This window comes from Cuculus canorus, chromosome 20 (assembly GCF_017976375.1).
Source record: "Cuculus canorus isolate bCucCan1 chromosome 20, bCucCan1.pri, whole genome shotgun sequence".
In the NCBI taxonomy this organism is placed as follows: Eukaryota; Metazoa; Chordata; class Aves; order Cuculiformes; family Cuculidae; genus Cuculus; species Cuculus canorus.
In genome coordinates this window covers 5,055,174-5,081,814 of record NC_071420.1, presented here as the reverse complement: position 1 = coordinate 5,081,814, position 26,641 = coordinate 5,055,174, and the positions used below count along the sequence as shown (strand labels likewise).

At 42.3% G+C, this 26,641-nt stretch overlaps 1 protein-coding gene across 4 annotated transcripts in view; it reads left to right on the top strand.

Annotated features, from left to right (window-relative positions):
* The window catches only part of FOXN1 (forkhead box N1), a 40,959-nt gene extending 15,797 nt beyond the window's left edge, over positions 1-25,162 (top strand). For 2 of the 4 annotated variants that reach the window (XM_054085424.1, XM_054085425.1), the window contains exons 2-9: positions 3,561-3,706; positions 4,477-4,980; positions 7,658-7,768; positions 13,445-13,572; positions 14,369-14,465; positions 20,787-20,994; positions 21,494-22,021; positions 23,796-25,162. In XM_054085424.1, the coding sequence (XP_053941399.1) occupies positions 3,587-3,706; positions 4,477-4,980; positions 7,658-7,768; positions 13,445-13,572; positions 14,369-14,465; positions 20,787-20,994; positions 21,494-22,021; positions 23,796-24,052 (1,953 nt within the window). In that variant the 5' untranslated portion in view covers positions 3,561-3,586 and the 3' untranslated portion in view covers positions 24,053-25,162. Of the gene's footprint in view, positions 1-3,555; positions 3,707-4,476; positions 4,981-7,657; positions 7,769-13,444; positions 13,573-14,368; positions 14,466-20,786; positions 20,995-21,493; positions 22,022-23,795 lie in introns of all 4 variants that reach the window. The other 2 variants (XM_054085423.1, XM_054085426.1) reach the window with 2 other exon arrangements.
* Positions 25,163-26,641: the final 1,479 nt, after the last annotated feature.

Genomic DNA, 26,641 nt, shown 5'->3' with positions numbered 1-26,641 from the left:
GCCCGCAAACACGCTACGCCGTTATCTCCTGTGCTGGTTTGACCTGCCAACCAAGTTGGTTATTCATGAAAGAATCACACTGTTTCTGTATCGTATTAACTACTTCAACTCTTGGAACCGCGTCTGACTTCATGCTTACATGTCTGCTATAAAGCAATGAAATTCCATCCTCCTCATTCAAGGAACGGCACAGTCATTCACCCAGTACACAGGAAGGCACACAAAGGTTTGACAACTCCATCTGAGTTGCAAAGCTGATAGGGAGAGCTAATGCCTTTTTTATTTTTAATCAAGTTAACTGGTGTAGTTGGAAAGATATTAATGTTTAGTGTGATGAGGGGAAAAGGTGTAGGGAAAAACAAGTCCAAGTGACAAGCTCATTTGCCTTCTTTGCTAACTTCCCCTATGATTGGTTGCTTGGTTCAGTTCCAAGTTCCCTTTCTGCTGAGCAAATTATACTGGTTCAACACCTGTAGGGTTTTTTTTCCCCTCTATCACGACATTAATAAATACTAAATGACATTAGAGATAATCCTAAACCCTACAGCACCCCGCTGGACAACTTGCTCTGTTTAGATTTACCAAACGGAGTTCATCTCCATTTCCAGGCCAGGTTGGATGAGGCTCTGAGCAACCTGATCCAGTGGAAATTTTTCCTAATATCCAATCCAAACGTAAATAATTAGATATAGAATTATTCTTGTATATGTGACAAGTTTTGTTCGGTTCTACAGTATTTGGAACTTGACATTTTTGGGGGGCAGACTTTTTAATTATCAACTGAAAAATGGAGATCTAAAACCTTTCTCGTAGAGCCTCAGGAGGAAAATCTTGCGCAACATCAGTGCGATTCTCTGCCTGTAGTAGAAGGGATGGAACTGGATGATCTTCAAGGTCCCTTCCAACCCATACCATTCCATGATTTGGAAAGGAAAAAGGTGATTTAGTGCTTTGGAGAGAGCAGATCAAAGCAGTGTCAGGTAATGCTCAGCTTACGGCGTGCTTGCGGAATGAGTTCCCAACGGGGGAGCTTCGAAATACACCTTCCTCTCCTGAAAACTGATCTCAGCTCCAAGGGATGGAGAGGACATTTACAGTAACGCACAGCGTTGAGAGCAGTTCAGGTTGCCGAGACGGCCCAGTGCCGAACTCTGGTGAAGTGTATCACCGGCAAAACGCCCTCCGGTATCCAGAAAGGACACAAACCCAAGAATTGTTTAAGCCATGGATTGCTGCCATGGGACTCCAGTCATGCAGAGCTAATAGATCAGCTGCTGCTACCTTGCTTATCCGAACGCTCAGCTGAGGTTACAGTTTCTCACTATTTTCTTTTTTTCAAAGATAGTTATCTTATCACAGGAGCCTCAGATTGTCACGCAACATTTACAGTAGTCAAAATGACATGGGCTGGGGAGGAACGGTTCCAGCTACAGCTGGGATAATCAGATACCTTCTTCCAAATCAAAGCATCATTGTTTTCTTTAACAAGCCCTACATCCAGGCAACCCACAATTTCCTTAAAGTTTCTGTCTCCCAGGAAGAGTTTATTGTAAATGATTTATTGTAATCTTGATTATTGGCAACCTCCACTGCCCATAATTTCTTCCTTCTTGAAGATTTGTCAGTAAGAGGTCTGACTTCTCTCTACTAAAATCTGTAGTAACAATGCAAAGTGGTTTAGGGTTTTTTTGCTGTATATTATTTCTAGTGAATAAAGTTAATCTCTCTAAGGCATATTTTAAAAACAAAATACCCAAGATATAAAGAACAATAACAGCAAGATTTTTCAATGTGTCAACACGGCAGTTTCTAGTTACCTGTATTCCTAGCCTGCAGCGATACCCATCAGTGGAAGTAAAGTTACAAATGGCTTTTGGAGCAAGAAGATAAAATAAGAAAGTCAGAAGTACATGGCCAGGGGTTCTCTCTCCCAGCAAGACATCCCTACAGCATGACGTTTCTAGGATACCTTGGAGAGCCAGTGATTACCAAGCCGCTTAGGAATGGTGCTGATCTTGATGTGAAAACTGAAAAGCTTCAGGCATTGCAGCTCTGCAATCAGAGCTTTTTGGCTTACCTATATTCTGATTTCCATTAATCCGATTGCCTTGAAATTGAGCTCCTCCTTTTACATTATTTGTGACCATTTCTCAAACGCCTCTCGCACCTCAAACCCCAATTAGGCAAGAACAGTAACTGGACTAAAGCTTTAAATAAAATTCTAATGCTTAAGACCACAAATTAGGGAGCTGGGTTGAAAAACTGTAGTGTAAAAGAGAGGTCAGAGGCAGCTTAGTATAACATGAAGATGAGAGGGCAACCAGCACAGAACACTTACACACACACACGTATTTTCCTGGTTGTCAGTTTTCCCACCTCCTTTTATGATGAGAGCCAGTTAGAGGTATTGGTCCTCATCAGCCTCCAGTTAAGCTACTGGAAGACAAGTCTGCACCGAAGAGGCTTCTGAACTTTATCTAACATCATTTCTCCTGATACACTATGGGCCTCACACTTGATTCCAAACCCCATTGTGCTTTATCCCCTCGGGCAGAGCAGTCTCATTCATCATAAACACAGATTTCTCTTTGAACTCTAAGGGCAAAAAAGGTTTTCCACATTTTTAAGTCGTTTATCTTTGTTAACCAAACCTAATTAACCCCTTAGCTATTTACCTAACAGCCATTTAAACGCGTGGCAAAGGCTTTGCAGATTAACTCTTGAAGCACAAGGGCTTTTTTTTTTATCCCTGACTTGTAGACCTGAAGTCTATGACCATAAGACATCTTCACGTAGGCGCCTGCTTGGTGCGGCACCACACGCGTGACGAAAGATGAGGATGCGAGTTCTTCCTTTGTAGTTTTACTGGATGGTTACAGCAAACCAAGACTCGGGTGGGAACGTGGTAGAAAGCAAAATACTAGAAGATTAAATATATTCCTCTTAACCTGAAGAGCACCATCAGATACGTCTCCTATATCTGAAGATCAAAGATTGGAACTTGAGAGGAGACACCACTGACAAGAAGAGGGATGGGATGATGAAGTTAACTACATATCTCAGATACATTTAATCATGCAAAACAGAAGGAAAAGGCTGAAGGGATTGGTACTAATAAGAAAGCAAAAGTGTCAGACAATCATAAATATAGTCTGAGTAATGATAGAAAAAAAACCTTGTATTTTATATAGTCCCACTGAAAGCAATGCGGCTGCATTTCCAGAACAATCTCTCAATAAAACAATATTGCTAAATTTGCAAAACCCCTAAGCAATGTATTTTCATCGAGTTACAAACCTATAGAAAACAAAGCAATAACTTATTTTGATTAAAATTCAGCAGTAAATCCACATCACTCAGTATCACCTCCTCACTGTAATTGCACCTACGGGACTTTGAGTGCATAAAAATTCAACTGCTTTAGGAATTCTACCAGGTGGGTTACTGTCGAGCTGCACTTCTAACGCTGTTCAGTCATCTGCATGTGACAAATGGGGTTTTTTTTTTACAATTTAAGTTTAAAAGAAATATTTATTGAAATTTTATTTTTGTCAGAGCAGGAATTCCCTCCGAGGTGGATTTGGTAATGGTTTCACTACTCCAGGATCAATCTAATATTAAGTTTTCTTCATCGGACGCTCTGGAGAGGGACCAACACGACCTCATGAAGACACAGGGGGATTCAATATCCCCAGTGCAGCAAACTGTGAGTTAAGATGCTTAAAAAGGAACTTTGTTTTCCCCTCCACTGACCACGATAACCTGCTCTTGTCTTCTCAAAAGGCACTCAAGTTGTTACTCATCCTTAATGCCAGGGAAATCATGCATAATTTCTAAGCTGAATGGGTTCAGGATCCAGACACGCATTCTTGTTAAGCCTTTCTTTTCTAGATTAAAGACTGCTCGAGTTGCTGTTATTTTCCTTTTGCTAAAGTGCAAAAGGGAAGGGAGGAGAGGAGACGGGAAGAAGGTTAAAATGTCCACCTAGAGCCTCCCTGTCTCACCGAACGAGTGTGGTTCTGCTAATGAAGGGAAGTGATGTAACTCGCCACATATCTGGCAGCTTGTAACACCATCAGGGAACGAGCCCAAGCTTATTTGACTAAACTTGCATACAACGAGAGCTGCGCTTATCAGATTCCCATCATTTAATCTCCATCATACATCATCTTTTCCTCAGAACTGTCAGACCAACTAGTCAATAGTTGCCAAAGACGACCTGTTTTTCCAAGATAGCTCCACAAATTAAGGTTACTTCAGTCTTCTCAACGCTTTTAGTAATTTACTTTTGAACAGCTTTGGATACCAAGTAATTGGAAAACCCTTTAGGTCTTCTAGGGCTTCTCTGCACGAAGGTGGCTCGGAGGAGTAATTTTGTACTTTTCATCAATAATATAGTCTTATTCTACTTTTTTTTTTAAATAATAAAGTATTTGCTCATACTAATCCTAAATAAACACCAATAAATCATTGCAGGATAATCCCGGTTACAACTGCCAACCGTATGAGTCAGACAGCAGGACGGAAAGGAAGAGTTCCGAGTCTTCTCACAGCCCCAGCCCTGCTTCCCCAGCCCAGGATCCAATTCATGGGAGATATTCTACAAACCAAGTGATTCACTGTGGCAAGAACAAATTTAAAGCGTTTTTCAGTACCGAAAAATTCAGACGGTACAGTTACGAGGAAAGTACTGTAGGAAACTACGACAGATTCCTGAAGAGCAGCAGAAACCCCTTTCACCCTTACAAGAGGCAGATCAGCGAAGACGTCTTCCAGGAAGCAAACCAAGCCCTCCCACCAGAAGGTTCACCCTTCAAAAATTCTACAAGCATTGATGGCTTTGAGGGTTTATCGGGATCTACGGGTCCTGACGAGCCAGAGGCATTTCCTACGCACATTCCAAACATCTCCACAGAGCAACCGTGGTGCAACAGCCTCCAATACAGCAACACAGGTCAAGAACACAGTTCACAAGTCATGGTTAGTATCTTTTCTTTGCTTTTTGGTTGTTTTTAATGGCAAAAAATATACTTTTGGAACTATTTTCTCATCCCTTAATGTGACTACATGGACATTTAGTCTCTTGTCAAGGTGTAGGGTAGAGCTCAGAGTAGACATTCATATTTATTTGTCAAAGTTCTCTATTTATGGCCTTTTCCTACTGAAATAAATCATCAGAAAGGTGCATTATTTTCCTCTAAACACTATATATGAGTCCTTAATATCTGAATTCTTCCTGAAAACAGGTTTTATATCCGTAGTTTTCATCACCTGGGATTTTCACGGGACAAAAGTTCACAAAGCAGTATTTTTCAGGCATGAGGACACGCGTCTCGGATTTGTCACAACACCTCCCTGCATGGATGCAAACAGAAAAGAAACTTTAAGATGTCAGTACTACTTAAAATTAAATACAAGATCTGCTTATGGGATGGGCAGTGTAAAGGTACCTAAGGCCGATTCACATACTGGATAAAGGCAACCACCTATTCAGGGCAGCATAGAAGTCCCTGAAAAACAAGGTGGACCTCTCTCCAGTATCTCCACAAGGTCTCTCCGCTGCGATACAAAAGGCAAAGCCCATCTTCATCATCTAGTGAGGAAAAGAACAATGTCTGTGCCTGCCAGGAGAGGGCCCTAACCACCGATGCCAAATGATTCCAAGTTTTACCAAAAGAAAGAGGGATTAAGAAAAAAAAAATCAATCATAATTGGATTAAGCAAACTGACCAGGGAGGGATGCTGTCAGGGTGCATACCTGGGGATTGAAGCCATCCGGGTTAAGGAGGAAGCTGATCTCAATCTCCTATTTCCTGGATAAATGCTCATCTGGGTCAGACGAGTTGAATGCAAAACCCATAGCAAAAAAAAACAACACTCCCATTTTTTTTCCCCAAATCCCTGGGCTGCAGGATGCAGGGAATGCAGAACTGGCACTGCGGGAGCCCTGCGCTTAGGAGAAGCACGGCTGTGTGTTAAAGCCTTCACTGGTGACTTTGAAGCTCTTAAAGAGCTTTCACGCTGCTGGCAAGCGGACATTTCTGGAAAACTTCATCTCTTGGTCATCAAAATCCCATGGACATTTGTGATCGCTGGCTGCAGCATTCGCTTGGTGCCAGGGCATCAAATAGAGTTTAATAAGTAGCCCTGCACTAACTTATACCACAAAAGATAGTCACTATCACCTTATTTTGAAAAGGAAAGATAAGTGCTGCTAGTTCCTGGAAATTATAAGCTGTCTATGGCATCAGATCTCCAAAGAGAATTCCTGGACGTGGATGTTAGATGAGGGAAGGAGCCTGAGGTCAGTTCCCAGACCGGCAATACAGACCCTGCTTAAAACACATCATCCCCTGCGTGTCTGTCATCAGCTTGCTCTACCTCCCAGTTTGTTTGAATCGCTCTTCTAAAGCTGCTCCTGTTACCGCATTCAGCATTCAAACTAAGAGAGCAACATTTAACATCTGAGAGCCTGAGCCCCTTGGCAGAATCAGGCCCGAACTCCAGTGCAGGAGCCGGGCAGACCTGGGGGATATCAAGACTTGCTCGGCCTCTCCATGGTTATTTCCACAGTCTGCAGAAATAAATCATATTCTTACTATATTTCCTATATCTTGACTCAATTCAGCAGTCAGACTCGATTCGGTAGGGTTTGATTCTCTTCTGCCAACCTCTTCCCTCTGCCTTGCAAACCTCACCCTAACAACAAAGCCCGGTGTCAGCAGGAGGCACTGAGTTGGCAAGATAAAAATCAGAGGAGGAAAAAGAGAGACAGGAACGCATCTGCACACTCAGGAATGAAAGCCGGAGTGGGTAGTTTGTGCGTAGGGAAAAGAGATAAACAGAAAACAACATTTTATGAATTGATTTTTGAATGGCACTTGGACTGAGGTTTGCTTTTTCAAGGAGAAATTATATAAGTGCAGGAAATTCATAGAATCATAGAATAGTTTGGGTTGGAAGGGACATTAAAGACCATAGAATTCCAACCCCCTGCCATGGGCAGGGACACCTCCCACTGGCTCAGGGGCTCCAAGGCCCATCCAACCTGGCCTTGAACACCTCCAGGGATGGGGCAGCCACAGCTTCCCTGGGCAACCTGGGCCAGGGCCTCACCACTCTCATAGTGAAAAAATTCCTCCTTAAGTCCAGTCTAAATCTGCCCCTGTCCAGTTTATACCCATTGCCCCTCATCCTGTCACTACGAGCCCTTTTGAACAGCCCCTCCACAGCTTTCCTGTAGCCCCTTCAGGTACTGGGAGGTCGCTCTAAGGTCTCCTCGGAGCCTTCTCTTCTCCAGGCTGAACAACCCCAACTCTCTCAGCCTGTCCTCATACGTGAGGTGCTCCAACCCTCACATCATCCTTGTAGCCCTCCTCTGGACCCGTTCCAACAGCTCCATCTCCTTCTTACGTTGAAGATTCCAGAACTGGACAGAATCCTCCAGATGAGGTCTCACAAGGGAGGAACAGAGGGGCAAAATCGCCTCATTAACCATTATGCTTCTCTTTGTACTACCAGTATTTAAACTATATCCAGTGTTTCACACACTGCGAGAGCATCAAGAGAGTAGCAACTACAATGAAAGACAGATCAGAACATTAACATAATCGTTCTATTTTAAATCGAGGTGTTTTCTCTAATATCTCTTTCCCAGCAGGATTCAGACATGAAGCTGAGGACGTCCCCACTGGAAGGGCAACCTGGTCTATACTGCTATCAGCCTCCAGTGCAGCAGATGTATTGTCCCTCGCATCCTTTCCATCAGGTCAGTACAACATGCAGATCAAAAAGAGTATTTTTAGCACTGGAATGGTACGGTAATTGTGGTAGTATCACAAAAAAATAATGATGAAATAATACCTGCTAAAATTGTATTTGCAAGGCTATCTTTGAATACAACGAGGTCTTAAAAGAACCACATCTTAACATATTAAATGGTCATCCAGAAAAAAAATAAAAATAAGGAGAAAGCCTTGTAAAAATAGGGTCTTAATACTATTTATTTATATTTTCACCATCATCCTGAAGAAAATTGGCTTTGAAACCAGAAATTATTGACATAATTGTTGGCATTTCAGGATCCCAGGGAATCAACTGTGCCTTAACTGTGCTCTCATTAAATATATGTGCTTAAAAATCAGATTAAACACTGAAAAAGACTTTTAAAGCAAAATTCAAACAGCAAGATTACGCTCATTTTCCTTGTGCCTGGTGGCACACTCATCTCTCTTGTGCAATCTTTGGACTATTACATCATCCCCAGTGAAAGATTATTCAGCTGGAGCTTAATTGACAATAATGCTGATGATGCATGAGAATGCACAATATTAAGGTGGTTCTTCCTTAATGTAACTATATTATTAATATTAAAAACACACCGGAATAACTGACACCTTGTTTTTCTGGAGTGCGTTCAGACGTCATTTGAATACAGGTCAGTCCATACTTTCAAAGCAGCAGACACCCAGTTTCTCTGCAGAATCAGACCTTAATCTTTACGTGGGATCCTAATATTTATAGGCATTAATGAGTGTGGGCTATTGAGCTTCGAAAACCTGGTGTAGAGTGAGGGTGTGTATTACAGAAAGTCATTTCCATGACTCTGAAGTGTCTTGAAATAATTTCCTTGAGATATAAACAGTGGTGCTGTTCATTGAGCTTTTCCTCTTTTATGCTCGGTTGTCCGCAATGTGCAAAATTTGCAGTAAGAAAGATGTTTAGGAGTGAAAAGTATGCTTGGAAAACCCTATTTAAAATAAAAAGCCAAACCTTATATAAAGTGAAGTTAGTGCCACAAGGATTTTTCAGATAACTGGGCAGAAATTCCTATGCAGAAATAGCCCCGCTACCAAAACTCTCATCCATTAGAGCTAGGTGAAATTAAACCTACGGGAAATTCATATGTATAAAATATTTGAACATAAAAGCTCACACTTGAGTTGCGATTCCTTTGATCCCATACTGATGGCTAAAACTGCAGAACTGCGGACGGGCTAAAACTCCCGTCTCATTTGACTTGCTTGAGAAGTGTTAAAAATGTGAGTAACAGACTTAAAACTGTGTAAAGAAAACAAAAAAACAGGTTACCGTGTGATGTTTCATTGGGATTGTTAATTCATGGAATCGTTAAGGTAGGAAAAGGCTTCTAAGCTCATCCAGTCCAACCATCAGCCCAACCCCACCGTGTCCACTAAACCATGTCCTGAAGCTCCACATCTACACATTCTTTGAACCCCTCCAGCGATGGGGACTCCCCCACTGCCCTGAGCAGCCTCTGCCAGGGTTTCACCACCCTTTCAGTAAGAAATATTTCCTGATATCCAACCCAAACCTTCCCTGGCACAACTTGAGGCCGTTTCCTCTCGTCCTATCAGTTGTCACTTGGGAGAAGAGACCAACACCCACCTTGCTCCCACCTCCTCTCAGGGAGCTGCAGAGAGCAATAAGGTCTCCCCTCAGCCTCCTCTTCTCCAAACCAAACCATCCCAGCTCCCTCAGCTGCTCCTCATAACTGGTGGACTCCAGACCCTTCACAAATTCATATGGTGTTTCTCACCAGAGTCACTGAAATAGTAAACATACCATTCCTCATCAGGATTTACTCCCTCATGAGGAAAAATAAAGGTTGTTTTCAGCATTATTTTAAGAGAGAATGTAAGTAACTTCTGAAAACAGGTGCTGAATGACCATGAAGAACAAGAATAGACATTTGGTGGAATTTTATGATAATTGATACAATTAAATCACCCATCACTATGTAGGAAAGAGCTGGGGGAGTGTGCAGATGCTAAAGAGATGCGAGACGGCATTGATAACAGAACAAAGCAGTTCTCCTACAATGAGGCAAGAAATATGCCTGCAGAATAATTTCACTCCTGGCATTTTTCTTTTACCAGATGTTGGCGTTTCGCTAGTCAGAATTTATGGATTTTTTTTTTTTCCCTGTAGTATCCTTATCAACACCATCATAATTCATTTGTTTTCTCGCTATCCTAAAACGTAATAGAATAATGCGTAATAATGAAATTAAACCGGACTGAAAAGAAAGATGAAGTTACCCTACCATCCTCACAAACTGACTGATTTCATGACTGCTGCTTCTGAAGGGAATGGTCCCAGATGAAGGGTTAACTCGCGCAAAATCTCTGCTGTGGATTTAACCTCGCTCCCCACCGGGACTGCAGCACAGACTATGGATGTGCCACAGCACCATCCATCTCCCGCACAGTAAAAATGTCAGTTCTGTACTTTAGCAGAACCCCCATTCAGCTTCTTAATTCATTTGAATATTTAATTCCTGTATTCATTCCAGAGCAGGCACCCTTCCCCTGCCACTGCTGCCTTGAGCCCCGTAGCATTCCTATACCTTGGAATTAACCACATTCAAAAAAAAACCTGCAAAATTAAAGCTGAAATACCTTCTGGGAGCTGTTAGGCAAGATACAACAAGCACTAAGAGGAAAGTCTTCCATCCACCTGCAGGGTGGCACTGTGACGGCTCTCCTGCACGCAGCAGGTTTCTGTTAGACTTCAAACTTCGTGCTTCTTTATGTTACTATAGTAAAACTACAGCACCACATTCTACTATTCAGAGGAAAAAAACAGTAGACATAAGAAGCCAAAGTCATAACCAGGAGAACCGCAGCCCATGTGCCATAACCAGAAATTAGGAAATGGAGAAATGTGTGATACAAGACTTGAGAAGAAGTGGAATATCTGACAGTAGGTTGTGGTGGGGCGGATGCTGAGTCTTTTCTCCAATGTAACAAGTGATAAGACAAGAGGAAATGGCCTCGGGTTGTGCCAGAGGAGATTTAAATTGGATATGAAGAAAGATTTCTCTACTGACAGAGTGGTGAAGTCCTGGCATAGGCTGCCCAGGGCACTGGTGGAGTCTCCATCCTTGGAGGGATGAAAGGGGTTTTTGAAGGGGTTCAAAAACATAGAGGTGGCGCTCTGGGACGTGGTTTAGCAGGCACGGTGGGGTCATGCTGATGGTTGGACTGGAGGAGCTTAGAGATCTTTTCCAACCTTAATGATTCCTTAATTCTAATAACATCTTTGCATGAAGCAGCTCCAGTACTAATATCTTACGTTTCAAGTAATGGAACAGTCCATTTAAAATCTCTAGGAAGTTACCCTCAAGAGAATGGGCTCTTTAGTCTGAAGGATGTTCACACTACGCCTCCCCTTTCATTAGAGAGGGATTAGAGAGAGATCAGCTCCTTCGTTAATTTTGTCCAAATGATAAAATGGCTTCACCTTCCCCTTTCCTGGGCACCACATAAATAGTGACTCATAAGAAAAACTACATCTTATTGACCTGAAAGAAATAGCAGACACTCACTGAAGTCACCTACCCACCCACCATAAAACATGGACACCTTTCATGCCAGTCGAGCGACTGTAAAACCAGCTCAAGCCTGTCATACCAGCCCATTCCTCAGCCTTTGTTCCCTCAAAAAGGAGTAACGAAACCAATAAAACAGAAATAATCCTTAAAACACCAAGTCCTTGCCTTTGGTGGTGACATCACCACCAGGCCCATCTTTGCATCCCTTCCTTTCAAAGAGCCACTGAAACCAATAAAATCAAAATAATCGCGTGAATTTGATGCTGAAAGAGAGGAGGTTGAGATGAGATCTTAGGAAGAAATGTTTTGCTGTGAGGGTGGAGAGGCCCTGGCCCACGTTGCCCAGAGCAGTGGTGGCTGATCCATCCCTGGAGGGGTTCCAGGCCAGGTTGGATGGGGCTTGGAGCCCCTGATCCAGTGGGAGGTGTCCCTGCCCATGGCAGGGGTGGAACTGGATGGGCTTTGCGATCCCTTCCAGCCCAAACCACTCTGTGATTCTATGATTAATTGCCCAATTGTCTTCTCTGATGGAAAATCTTCACACAAGACAACAAAAGAGGCAGCAAGGAATTCAGCTCACAGCTACTCTGACGACTGCAGCTTTGCCTGATGTTTAGTTTAAAAAGGCAGGACATGATTAATTATGTACATGTCCTTTCTTTCATCCCTCTTACTGTAGCAAACAAATTAGCATATCCAGTATGTTTTTCCACATTCCATTTCAGGCAGTTTAATGTTAGGAAAATAAAAGCAAACAGGCAAAAACTCAACCGGCAACAATGAAATTGCTGAGAAACTGAAATAAATGATTCAGAATCCAGAATAAACAAACTACGAATGTTTTGCAAGCGTATGATCAACTCTCACAGGCATTTCAAGGGGACAAAGACCAAAAGCAACAGGAGCGATTGGTCTGAAAATGGGAATGACAGTAAGAAACTAAGGAGACGTATAAACTAATTACCAAGGAACTTTTCCCAGCAAGTCTGGAAAGCTCCATAATCTTCCAGAGGAACCATAAACTTCATGACACAGGGCTTCTAGAGGTAAGCAGTAAAACACTGGAAGAGGGCTCAGCAGCCTTTGAGTCCTAGGGAAAGCATGCAGGTGGATTCTTTAACAGCATATGACACAACTCCTAATTTTGGCCATGCCCGAGCCCTGGCATCTGGAAAGGTTCATCTCCAAGAGGCCGAAATTCCTCTCATGCTGAGCTCAGAGTTCAGAGGGAGCCTGTGCCTCACAGAGAGCCAACTGATGGTATCTCACCTTAGCAGGGTAGTGTTTCTTTGTTCTCAAAAGTTGCTTGCCAGCAGGTTTGAACTGCAATTTGGAAAATATGTGACCAACTGCTGGGTTAAAAAAAAATGGAGAACAAATTTGCAGAAATTCTGATGCAATCGGGGCTATCTGGATGGATTATCTCCCTTATTTCATCTAAGGTTTTTCATTGGCATCTTTCTATCCTGGTGATTGCATGACCCATTTCTGCAGTAGGTCTCGAGTGCTGGACAGGCTTTAGAGATCTCTCGAAGCGATAGCTTTGCGTTTCAGCCTCGGGAAGTATTCTAGGTTGGGTAGGAGTAGTATAAATGCTATCTGATTTTAGGTGTCCCAGCTATTCTCTATACCAAAACCATCAGAAGAAATCATAGAATCACAGACGCGTGGAGTGGTCTGGGTTGGAAGGGACATTGAAGATCACCCAGTTCCAACCCTGTGCCATGGGTAGGGACTCCTCCCACTGGATCAGTAGCGTAACAGGCAATAATAAAAGGAAGTACAGTGGTGGGTTTGGGTATTTTACATACTTCAATTTGGGACAGACTGACATGGAATCCTGCAGCAATCAACATATCAGCAGGTTCCTCTTCATAGATGCCCTACTTTTGCTTCTTAAGCATTGACTCGTAATATTGTTTTCTAGTACCACGCTAGAATGACTTTAGGCCTGACTTGTCATTACATCTATGAAACATAAGCAGAGGGCGGTATCCTCAAAAATAAGTAGTTTAATACCGTTAAGAAAGAAAAACTTTTGAGAGATTGTTGCTAAGCCAAGTAACATCTCTTTTGTTGTACCATCAGTATCCCTCAGGAGGCAGCTATCCTGTGACTTACATTACTTCTTCACACTACCCTTACCAAAGGATTGCTCCTCAAAGCAGTCAAGAATCCCAGCAGCCTCTATTTCCCAAGCCCATCTACTCCTACAGGTAATAAAAGCTTTTTTTAAAGTCCTAACATTATGGGAAATTCACTGTTTACCCATGGCTGATCTCCAGCTTCATTTGCAATAACATGCTTACTCTTCTTTGTCTTCTTCCCAGTATGCTCTGTCCTGTTCCTATGAATCATGAGATGTTTCAGACTCTGGGGCCAAGGCAGAGGGAAATATTGCAAAGCGTGTGAACAGCCTTGATCACCCCCACAAAAGCTAGACTTTTCTTTAATGCAAAATATTAGGTGTTGCAAATTACGTCAGCACGAGACTAACCACACTTGGGTTGTCTTTTCCAGGACCTGGATTAAACCCAGGTTTTTTTCTCCAGTTCCTAGGGCATGGAGATGCCTAAAGAACATAGCAGATGTACCAGACACCGCACAGGTTTAGCCCCCAGAGAGTAGTCTAACAAAACTGATTGGACAATTACAGCTTAATTATACCTTCTGTCACCGTCAGTTTGACGTTCCCTTCGTGGCCTTTACAGGTTTAAGCATTCCAACACAACCTTAAATAAACACACACCAGCAGGACTGGAAGGCTGAGGTCCCGATTTCACTCTCTATTACTTTGCTTGAAACCCTTCTATATGCACTTTGAGAAAGACCCTTAAAAGCAGTGCAGTGTAAGGAGTTTGCTTACAAACAACTGAGTGGAAACTTTAAGCATCACCGACATTGATGCCATAACAGTGAAATCCAGAGCAGTTGCTCTGTGAAACACAAGTCTTTTTTTCTGCTTCTGAGCAGTCAAGAGCAGGCTAAAACACTTTTCTTTTCTCCCTAAAGCATCCTGATCTTCATGGCGCTCAAAAACAGCAAGACTGGGAGTCTGCCAGTCAGTGAGATTTACAATTTCATGACGGAACACTTCCCTTACTTCAAGGTGAGTTCCATGGGGAAGAGGGGAAATCTCTTTCTAAGCTCACATGGCAGCAGAGGGAACGAAGGAGGGGAGGTGATCCATGAAAAGGGTATTTCTTATATTAACATCAACTCAATTACACATTATATATCTCTGTGATCGCAAACTATCAGCACTTTAGGCCCAGGCAGAAATGCGAACACAATACACTGTAATATTTAACACAAAACTGTACTAAGAACCATTCCAACTTTGAAATGGTGCAGATACCAAGCGGCCGTTCCTCAATCACAACTCAAAAAGGACCAATATTTTTAAGAACACATCCATCTCTTCCCCTCAAATGTCAAATACAGACTGAACTGGTCTTGTGGCCCTCTTTGTCACCAACGGCACCTCCAAATGAGCGCGGAAGCAGAGGTTCCAGGTTATCTGCTCTGCTCTGGAGCTGGGATGTCTATCTTGGGCAATCTCATCACTTGTATGCACCGTATAAAGTATAATACCTGATAAATGGTACTAAGCTCATAATTACAGAGTAATGGTGGTAAAGGGAAGGGTGTATGGTTTGCAGCAGATACTATTGAAATCTAAATCCATGCTGTAAGAGGGTGGCTTCTCGCACATGGGATGCAAGTGGAAAGATCAGTCAGTGCAGGATCCAAGAGCAGGACTACAGCTAAGGTTTTAAAATCAGCTATAATAGAACCATCGACAGCCACTCTCAGAGCTTTATTATCAATAATTCTTCAAAAACATCTCACTATAAGTCCAGATCAGGCGACCCGCAACTGTTAGTAAGGCCCAAAAAATTAAGATAAAGCAACAGGAGTTTGTCTTATTTCTCATGCAAATAAGCAGACAGCAATTCAAATGAACCCAAAGCAACTACAGAAAGGAAATCCAGAAATTTGTATTAAGAAAAGAACACTAAGAAATGTTCAGATGCAAATTTCCAATGGGACATTAAGTGAAGATAAATAATGCCCACAAAAAGAAATAACATCGAACAGGGCAGAAAAAGAGCACGCATTATCATGAAGGAAGAACTGTTAGGATCCTTCACTCTCCTATATATCCAAAATTCCACGTTTCCTCCCAAAGGGCTCCCTAGCTGCTCTATTAGGTGGTTGGTTATAAGCAAAAGAAGGGAGGAACAAAAAGAAAACATCATCATTCAAGAAGTCTTCCATCACAGCCTCACTGGTCATAACCAACAGAGACAAATCTGAGGTGCTGTAATGTAATTAAGTTACAGGGACACAACTGCTTTTTAATCTAAACACACGTGGAATTAAGTAATGAGACTAATCAGCAATGAGAGAAAGGAAGAAGGGTAGAACGGCACATGGTTAGAACACAAACTTGTTTTCATTTTCAAAACAAAACTACATTTCAAGCTTTATATAGAACAGAATATTAACTTTCTCTTCCATGTATTTACCATGAGCTGCAATTAACATTAATAATCTAAATAATATAGTTTGAGGATTGTTAAAAAGATCCTGGACCACAATATCTTGGAAGGGCTGTTTTGCAGAACTCTGCTTTCTAACACAACGTACAAAGCAGGATCTACAGCAAAGGAATGCACTCATGCCTAATTAAACATTAAAAATGAGTCTCACAGGCACAGCCACATTTATTCACCAGGCCAAAGCGAAATTAATTCGCCTTTGTCTTACAACAAAATGATTAATAAAATCAATCGGCAGCTTGCAAACCGAGCACTGCTGCTGTCAACGCACCCGGAATCCCTCAGACGCGAGGCTGTGGCTCTGCCAGGTGTCACCTTCCTGGGCCTGAAGGGACATCTGACACAGCAGAAGCTACAGTCCTTCAACTATATATAGTGTTTATCCACTATTTATGGTACATATTGTGATATTTTGTGTCTTAATGTGTATAAATAGGGGTGTTCTTACGCCTCCATGTGCACATACAGATGTGTGTACACATACACTCATCCTTACAGTAGGTATACATCTACCACAGCTTTAAATAATAGCTTTATAATTAATATTTTCTCTTCTTACTTATCAAAACTGGAAGCGGGTTTTGCATTTATTTATTTTTTTTGCAAATCCTCATGTCTTTTTCTGAATTCAAACTTAAAGATGAGGCTGCTGCTGTCATAGGCATTATAAGAAATGAATAGCGCAGGGGGTACGACTGTTTTGCGATGGCTTTACTTTTGCATTTTTAATTACAAATACAATGAGACGATTGACCGGTTCCATTCCAAACATCCGTAAAAGAAGGAGAGGAGAATAAGCAAGCAAAATTCTACTTCTGGGCGCTAAGCTCTGTCTACCTCTGGTCAGTGCAGCAGCCCTCAGAATTCTCAGTCTGGGGCAAAAGTTGATATCCTCTATTCTCCCTTTTTGAGAAGATAAAGCAATATAAAAATCAGCGAAGGACGTTTGGTTGTTGCTCCTAGAACTGTCTAAACGTGAGGATACAGCAGGGGGAGGGGAAGCAATTTGAGTTGGAGAGAAAGAAAGTACAAGTGTACGCAGAACCTTGCTGGGAGACATTGGATGATACAAGCCGAGTCAAATTAACTTGTATTCGCTGCCACAGCACATTTAGTTTCTATGATGCAACAATCTCATTTCTAGTTGAAACAGAGCAATCCAACTCCTACGTTCTAAAACCAAAAAAAAAAAACAGCTACGGCAGCTAAAGTTGAATTACTCTTTGATGTACCTCTCCCTTCTCTTGAGACCTAGATTTAAAGAGAAAGGGTTTTGCAAGATCATGGAACTCTTTAAACTTCAAGAGGTGGCCAGGATCAATGGGTTTGTACAATAATATATTTTTTTTTGCTTTTTTTGCTTTTTCTTTGTAGCGATTAGGGAGTCCAACAGGAAGCTTTAATCTCGTTAATCGGGGTTATTGCCATTGATCCAGGTTGGAAGAGGTCCATGGTCTGACGGAGCTTAGAGCAGTGAATTTATAGTCTCGTGCAGTGTCCACACTACATTAAAGACAGCGATGACAGAAACAACCCATAGCGAGGAGGTTCCAACCATACAAAAGCCACTTCAGTAGCTCAGTCCATTAACAGGCAATCAAATGTTAACCCCGGTGATGGAGTTGTAACATGACCACGCTGCCGGAAGGTTCCTCCAGGGCCTTCCTAGCTACACAGCTATTTCTTGCTGCTCAGCAATACCGAGTTTAATGCAAGAACCTGTTCAACCCCTGGCAGCCAGCTCCCAAATAAATCCATCTACCTTTTGCTCTTAACGTTTCAAAGATGATTTCACCCTTACACCCCCAGACGTTCTGAGAACCTCTGAGAAACACAAGCCGCTCCCATCGTCTCCAGTGCTTAGCAGAAACACTAATTATCCTGACAGAGGATAATACAGAGGCAGACGTAGACTCACGTCCAGGGCAAGAAACATGAATGTTCTTTCGGGTCAGTTAATTCCATAGCTAAGTATACGTCTTACTTAGAAGGAACGGTTTTATCCACTTTGGAATTACTTAAATATGATCCACAGGGTAAAGAAAATGATTCATCAGCTTCAGTTTTACCATGGCAGAAAGTTTTAAAGGGCTTTTTTCGTTCTAGGGTTTATTTTATATAGAATCACTGTAGTCTCACCTATAGGACTGGTAAACAGCAAAGCGAAATGCTGACATCAGGTGGGCCAAAAGGGTAGAAACCACCGCTATGGAGGGAAGATAGTGTATTTCTTAGTAAATAAAATGTGTCTATCTTCCACAATTGATGGATTATTTTTTTTAATGAAGAAAGAGTATTAAATTTGGCCCGCGAATCCTTCAGTGAAGCTTTTAATGCCTTCACCCACAAGATGGGCCTTCCCAACAAGCCAGGGAAGAACAGATTGGACATTCCTGATAAAAGTAGAATTTCCATCCAAGCGCTCAAAAATTCATGGTATGTTTTGAAAGCAAAAATGGGCACAAGTCCATTTATAAAAGATGGTTTGAGAGGAAATCTGTTGCACTAAGCAGCAATTAGAGAAACTATCAAAAAGCTTTCTAAGAGAAGATCCCTATTAATGAAGGATAAGAATGGAAAGGAAATGGAAATTTTAAATTTTTAACCTCTTTAAAAAGACTATGGAAAAATCACATTTGTCTCTTTTCTGTTCAATAATTCTCCGCAGTTGATGCAAACATTTACAAATATTTTTCATCCGTGCATGTGAATCATTATTGGCACACAGACAACTTCACCCACCTTTCCGAGAATTGTTTGATTTCTTTTAATTCTTGAATTCTTATAGCCCACAGATGATTTTGTTGCAAATAAGAAAAGAAAAAGCATCCAAAATTGATTTTTTTAATAAAAAGGCCTCACATATACTAGTACTGAAGATCACTCTTTGCAACTCAATGAGCCCTAAAGCCTCTCTCTCGAGATCTCCCCTCTCTGCAAACGCAGAGCTTTTGGAGAGAATATCATGGGACTGACACAGGTGAAGCTACAACTTGAATTGTTTTAACTGGTCTCACAACAGCAAGGGAAGTAGAGAAGATGAACAGCTTCATTAGGGAGGCAATTCTGCCCTTCTATTCCTCTCTTGTGAGACCTCATCTAGAGTACTGTGTCCGGTTCTGGAATCCTCAACATAAGGAGATGAAACTGTTGAAATGGATCTGGAGGAGGGCTACAAAGATAATCCGAGGGCTGGAGCACCTTCCATCTAAGGACAGGCTGGGAGAGTTGGGGTTGTTCAGCCGGGAGAAGAGAAGGCTCCGAGGAGACTTAAGAGCGACCTTCCAGTGTCTGGAAGGGGCTACAGGAAAGCTGGGAGGGGCTGTTTACAAAGGCTTGGGGGGATAGGATAAGGGGCAATGGGTATAAACTGGACAGGGACAGATTTAGACTGGACATAAGGAGGAATATCTTCACCATGAGGGTGGTGAGGCCCTGGCCCAGGTTGCCCAGGGAAGCTGTGGTTGCTCCATCCCTGGAGGTGTTCAAGGCCAGGTTGGATGGGGCTTTGAGCAGCCTGATCCAGTGGGAGGTGTCCCTGCCCATGGCAGGGAGGTCGGATATAGACGATCTTTAAGATCCCTTCCAACCCAAACTATTCTATGATTCTATTGCAATGAATGATTCCTATCATTCTGCCAGTCATTTTTCCTGCTCCCTTTGCAGGGGCGATGATCTCAGATAGGTCCACTCAGGTCTGCACCAACAGCACCGTACGGTACCTACCCAAAGCAAAGCACGGAAGTGACACATCCTACAGGAACCTTCTGATATGAATACATACGCTAATTAATTTACAAAGCCTTAATGCGATGGGCAGTATCTCCTGGCTGTGTGACCAAGGGAGCAGAAATGAGTGAAATCAAATAAACAAACACCAGACAAACTTATATGATGCAGCACCCTTCCTTCGAGACCAGACTTTAGACTGGCAAGCAAACAGGAATTCCTCATCAGACTCTGAACACAACTGTTTTGCCGGGTATTTCCTTCTCCAATATTCACGGCAATATTCAATTCCAATATTCAAATATTTCAAATTTCAATTCCAAAATTCCAATATTTCAAATTTCATTTTCAATTCCAATATTCTTCACGGCAATATTCATTTCCATAGCTCTTTCGCAAGCAATCGGGAAAGGAAAAAAAAAGAGATTGTAAAAATTAAACAGTGTAAAAAGAGGCTTTGCATTGGGGTTTCTTTTCCTGCCATTCTTGCAGTTGAATGCACAACTGTCCTTGGGGAAATGAGGCAGTTTTGTTTCCCTTATGGATCAGAAACAGCCTAAATAAAAACAGAGGAATCACTTTAACGAAGCTTATATATATTTATCAGTTTAAGGAAGCTTCCACGACTGAGATAAAAATAAATGCAAAGAAAAAGTTGCAGAAATCTGTATTTTAAACCATTTGGCATATAACTGGCTATTTACATGTAGCATGCTAAAATTCTTTTGAAGTCTGCTTTGAGTCCAAGTAGCCCTTCCATTCAGTGCTTGGATTTCTTCTAGGTGTTCCAAAAGAGACCGAGTAAGATTTCCTATTAATTAGTGCACAAACTATAATCCTTTACACCCTTAATTCTTGTGATTTGTAAATTCACCCTTAAAAAATACAGCAGCTCCTTGGACAGAGCCAACCTTCCTGCCCAGAAGATCGGTTACTATTTTATCTGATCCCTCTCTTCCCACACAACACAACATTAACATTTTTGTGGCTTCCTTCTAACATACACATTTTGTGTTGTAGAAAGCATCATCTAAACAGCATTTCTTATCATCTCACCACTCAAAACAGAGATAAATATTTGTATTTTCTCTTTCCCCCCTTGAAGTTCCATTCTCAGATTGGATTTGTTTTTCCAGACAGCTCCAGATGGCTGGAAGAATTCTGTCCGCCACAACTTATCTCTGAACAAATGCTTTGAGAAAGTGGAAAACAAATCAGGCAATTCTTCTCGGAAAGGCTGTTTGTGGGCTCTGAATCCAGCCAAAATTGATAAGATGCAGGAGGAGCTCCAGAAATGGAAGAGGAAAGACCCAGTTGCTGTAAGGAAGAGTATGGCAAAGCCAGGTCAGTAATATTAGTTCTCAAAGAGTGGTCCCTGAGGCACAGAGCCATGTAAGAGAATTTACGCTTGATTTAGGAAAGCATTTAACACTTTTTCCTGGTTGTCAAGTGAATGGCAAAAGAAGGAATGAAATAAAAAGCGGAATTTAATAAGAGCTGGTCTTGCAGGAGAGCTTCCAAATAGGCACAAAGGAGCTTCACCAAGAAAACGTTCCCTCTCGACATCTCACTTAACTTTAAGATAAAGACAACACCGAAATAAGTCCTATAGAATAAAATGTGAAATTAACTCATAAGTATCCAGTGCCTAAATAAAAAAAAATGTAATTTATTACCAATAGGTTAGAAAAGCTTTCCAGGCTTTTGGAGTTTGTGTCACACATGGGTTCGCACATTTGTTTGCCCATTCCCTGAGGAACACTACAATTCTAGCTGCAGAGATGAAGATTAAATCCCTGCTAGAAATAAGTCAGTCATGGCCTTTCTTTTTCTTGTTTTATAGAAGAACTCGACACGCTGATAGGCGACAAGAGCGAAAAGCTGAGATCTTCCATCATGTCCTGCAGTCCAACTGGCCTTGCAAGCGCAACCATTCCCAGACAGATGGCAGTCCAAGCCCATTCCTTATGCGAGCCCTCCCTTTCCTCCGGGATACCCCAGCCCTTGCACAGCATCCACGCATCAGGAGCTCTACAGGTCAAGAACCCACTACCGAATTTGCTTGGGGGACAGCAGACGGCGTGCTACACATCCCCACAGGGTTTTCCTCCGATCTCAAGTACATTAATGCAACAGTCGCCTGCCCCTCAGACCCTGTTTCCTGCTGGGGAGGCTCAAAGTGAAGCCAGAACTCAGCCCAGCATCACTCAGGATTCTCCGCTGCCAGCACAGACCCCACCGATGTGTGGTGGGAAGATGCTGGCAGAGCATTCGACGGCCAGGACAGTGCAGGACAACCTCATGCAGGAGGGAGATCTCAGCAACGACATCGATGCTCTTAATCCATCCCTGACTGATTTTGATCTCCAAGGTGGGTATCAAAGGCATTTCTCTTTTGTAGAGTCAGCCTTATTCCATCACATCCCAGCCTGCAAAGATGTATTTATGTCACTTTTTAACTATCATAGAATGGTTTGGGTTGAAGGGACCTCAAAGCCCATCCAGTTCCAACCCCCTGCCAGGAGGGGCTGATCGGTGTTAGATAATCGAATTATCTTGAATGGACAGGATTTTGAACACTAAGAACACAGCTTTCCATTAAAAAAAGGGAAAAAACCACCAATTTTATGTGCATGCGTATATTTATGTATGCATACATAATTCCCCATCCCTGGAGATGTTCAAAGCCACGTTGGAGGGAGCTTTGAGCAAACGGATCCAGCGGAAGGTGTCCCTGCCCATGGCAGGGGGCGGAACTGGATGGGCTTTGAGGTCCCTTCCAACCCAAACCATTCTGTGATATAAAATAAAGCCTGTGAGTTCCAAATGATAAAGCTCTTGCTGCAACAAATAATATACAAGGAATTTCTTCCTGCAGAAGCAAAAAGTGGTATAGAGGGCAACCTAAAAGACACAAAAAAAACCCTGCAGCCTTAATAATCTACACCACTTGGAGAATGCGACCACCTCGCCATCATACAGCCCCAAATACTCCACTCCCCTGCCATGCCCAGGTCACTTGACTAAGATTAACAACACAGCTTTTTCCTCTTTCATGCAGCTGGATCTCGCGTTCCATTTATTTCTGTGAACCTCTTTCTGTTTTACTTAGTTAACCTGGAGGATGCTGACTTGGTACTGTGAATAGGGACTTGCTTAGGGACATGGTTTAGGGAGTGTTAGGAATGGTTGGACTCGATGATCCAATGGGTCCTTTCCAACCTTGTGATTCTGTATGCTTCAAAAGATGGTATTATTCTCACCTGCCTCTATCCTTGCCCTTTATCTTCAATTATTTAACCTTATCTAAGCTTCTTTCTTTCTAAGGTTACCAAATCAGAGGTCCTAGAACTTAAGACAAAGCCTACGTGCCTACAGAAAAATTATATATATTAATAAAATATTAAACATTAATAATAATAATAATAATAAAACTACTACTAACCAAAGGCTGATTATTATCCCATTTGATAGCCTGCAGATGGTGGGTTGCTTTGGAATCACAGCCTCCCCTGCCACTCCTCGCCCCCCACCCCAAAGTCTCCGGTGTTGAATACAAACACAGGACCCTCCTGCAGTAACTTGTTGGATGTTTTCACCCTAAGATACGAGTTCAACAGAAACAAAGTTTGTTTCACATCAGAAAAAAAGTTATATTTCAGACTTTTTCGTTTGTCAGATCAATCACACATCCAGTGATTTATTTCAGAGGACACTACACCCCGAGAATGCAACAAATCCAGTTTTGCGGTGATATTCTTTGCAGATTTGTCCCATAAAATGCCATTTGCTTTTCCATATCTTACAATGCTGTTGCTCTTTCATAGGTTGTAAAGATAACGGAGGCACTTTCCCCTTTTAATGAGTGTTTGCTTTCAAACACAACGCTTCATAAAGATACATTTGCAACAAGATCTTGCCAATAATCAAGGAAATCATTTTCTTTAAATCAATTCTCCTTCCTCCCAGATTTAAATTCATAACGGAGACAGAGAGATAATAACTCTCAGAACCATCTTTTCCCTTTCTCCATCACAAGGGACTCAGAGTGCCCACACGCGCAGCTGCGTAGGTACCACCACTTCCAGTATTTCAAAAGGCACCCGCAGAGAAAAATCGAGTCAATCCGTTTTGGTTTGTTGCAGGGAATCTTTGGGAGGAGCTGAAAGATGACAGCTTGGCTGTGGATCCCCTCGTTCTCATCTCATCGTCCCCAACGCCTTCCCAGTGCTTCCCTTCCCACTGCCAGTTGGACACCGGCACCAACGCCTCCGGCGGAGCCCCGCACAGCGTTCTACCCGACCTCCAGCTCACCACGCTCTACTCGGCCTTCATGGAGTTGGATACAGTGTCCCCTGCCTACCTAAGTAATTCCGGATCCAAACCTATAGCGCTAATGTGAGCCATGCACCCACCTAATCAGTGTTGTTATTATTTCATCTAAACACAGTCCTAACCATCACACACCCATCTGATTTATGTCAGCTGAGACTGCCTCCATCCCAACAAGAGTAACCTTCATCCAGAACTCGCCTGCAGGATATGTAGCTTTATTATGTGAGTTTTCTACAGATATATGCTAAAAAAAGTATTTCAAGGACTATTTAAAGATAATACTGTTCATGGCTGAACCGGTCAACACCATTTTATTGAGCCACTCATCTTCTGCATCTTCCAGAAACAGCAAATTATTGACTTTTTTCTTCCCCCCTCTCCTATTTTTTCTTGTATTTCTTTCTTCCTAAATGAAAGCTGCTTGCAAACAAACACAGAAGTCAAGGTAAACAGTAATCTAAATTATTTCTTGGAGCCAATGGTGTCAACAACATCTGCCACAGATAAGTAGGAAAAAAATAAAACTCTGCAAATTAAAACATTTATTATCGCCTCGAAAGAAGTTGAGTTTTGAGAAACAAGGACAGAAACAGAAAATTCCGCAAGTATGATTAGACAGAGGACTGGCTGCTGACAGACTGAACAGAAGCAACAGGTACACTTGGTGAAAGATCTGAGTTTTACTGTGTTTAAAAAGAAATATAAAACTGTTTTTTTAATAAAAAAATGAAAAAAACTCAGTGGAATTTTGACTTGGCCTGAAGTTATTCACATTCATTCCTCTATCTTCTTCCACATCAGGTGGGAAGCAAGATGAGTTATTCAACCCCTAAATCAAGATTTCTCAATAACGCTAACAAAAAAAGAGAACAATAATTGGACAGTTAAGCAAATCCAAAGAGCGTTTCTATTTCACCACCCACCTGACATCCCACACACCCCACAGGGATTATTGTGATGCTGATCAGCCCTTGCAGTAGGACAGTGGATGGTTCCTCATACAAACTGAGCTCTGGCATTGCTAGAGTTGGTTTCTCCAGGACATCCTTCTCTCTCCGATGTCATGGAGTCGTAGAATAGCTTGGATTGGAAGGGACCTTAAAGGTCATCTAGATCCAACCTCCCTGCCATGGGCAGGGACACCTCCCAGTGGATCAGGCTGCTCAAAGCCCCATCCAACCTGACCTTGAACACCTCCAGGGATGGGGCAGCCACAGCTTCTCTGGGCAACCTGGGCCAGGGCCTCCCCACTCTCATAGTGAAGAAATTCCTCCTTATGTCCAGTCTAAACGTGCCCCTCTCCAGTTTATACCCATTTCCCCTCATCTTATCCCCCCAAGCCTTTGTAAACAGCCCCTCCCCAGCTTTCTTGTAGCTCCTTCAGGTACTGGAAGGTCACTCTAAACTCTCCCTATGATTTACTGTAAAGGTGCTCCTTGGGACAACACAGAGCAGTTTTATCTCAAGTGAAGCATTCTAATACCAAAGCAACTTGGAGCAGGAATATTTAACACCACATCTACAAAGAAAAAACATCACTGTCGGAGTAACATCTCTCTTTGTGTATTATGGAAGCTTGAGAGAAACCAAGGAGGTTGAAATTTGAGTCAGACGGAGTCACTTACATTAAGCAGCAAGGAATTACCCAGAGAAGCACAGCCCAGGTAGAGCAGTAAGTTGGTGGTGCTCAATGCACACAGGTACATTAGCAGCTTCCTCACAGCACAACAGAAGCATCACCAGCCCAGGCTAAACCCAAACTCAAGTTTAAATCCTCAGCCGTGCCCGCTAGCCCAGCCTTAAATCAAACCAGATTAGGAGCAGGTGGATAGAGGAGACTTAGGGGTCCACATGTGATGCAACTTTGCAATCCCTCAGGCAATCAAGAACCCCTCTCTTCACTTGTGCCCCTCTTCCCATCACCCCAAGCCTTTGCCAACAGTCCCTCCGCAGCTTTCTTGTAGCCCCTTCAGGTACTGGGAGGCCACTATAAGGTCTCTTTGGAGCCTTCTCTTCAGGCTGAACACCCCCAAATTTTGCCGTTTTTTATTACATCTTTCATTTAAACTTCAGAAAATTCAAATAATCTCTATTTCTATTGGAACATGTTCTCAAGGTCCTTTTTCTTGACAGGAGCTCAGCTTTGTTGTTACAAGACTTCTGACTAAAGCAGCCTGTGTTCCTGCTCTTGGTGTAAACCATCAGCCCTGAAGATCCATTGGCTTCTGTAGATGCTTTTCTTTTCAGCTGTGCTCCTATCTTTGCACAATCTTTCAAATCCCTGGCCCAGCACTGAGCTACTTATACCTGACAGTGATTAATACGTATTATGGAAGAGATAAAGGATTAGATAGCACGTCAGTGTTACTTTATGGCTCTAACTTTCTACATAAAGCTTGAAAAGCGCAACTCACTTATTGGCACTTTCAAGTAAATTGAGACTTATTTTATTTCGCGGGTTGAAACAAATATTTGGACTCCAGAACGAAATTTATGAGTGCTGATGCTCCAGTTTTATGCTTCGCTCAGACTTCCAGATTTGTGTGGAAATGTTACTGCTAAATACAAACAAAAATAAAGCATTCACCGGCTGAAGGAGCCCTGAAGGTTCACCACACAGCCCCACACTGAAGTAAAGCAAGAGGAAGCATTAAAA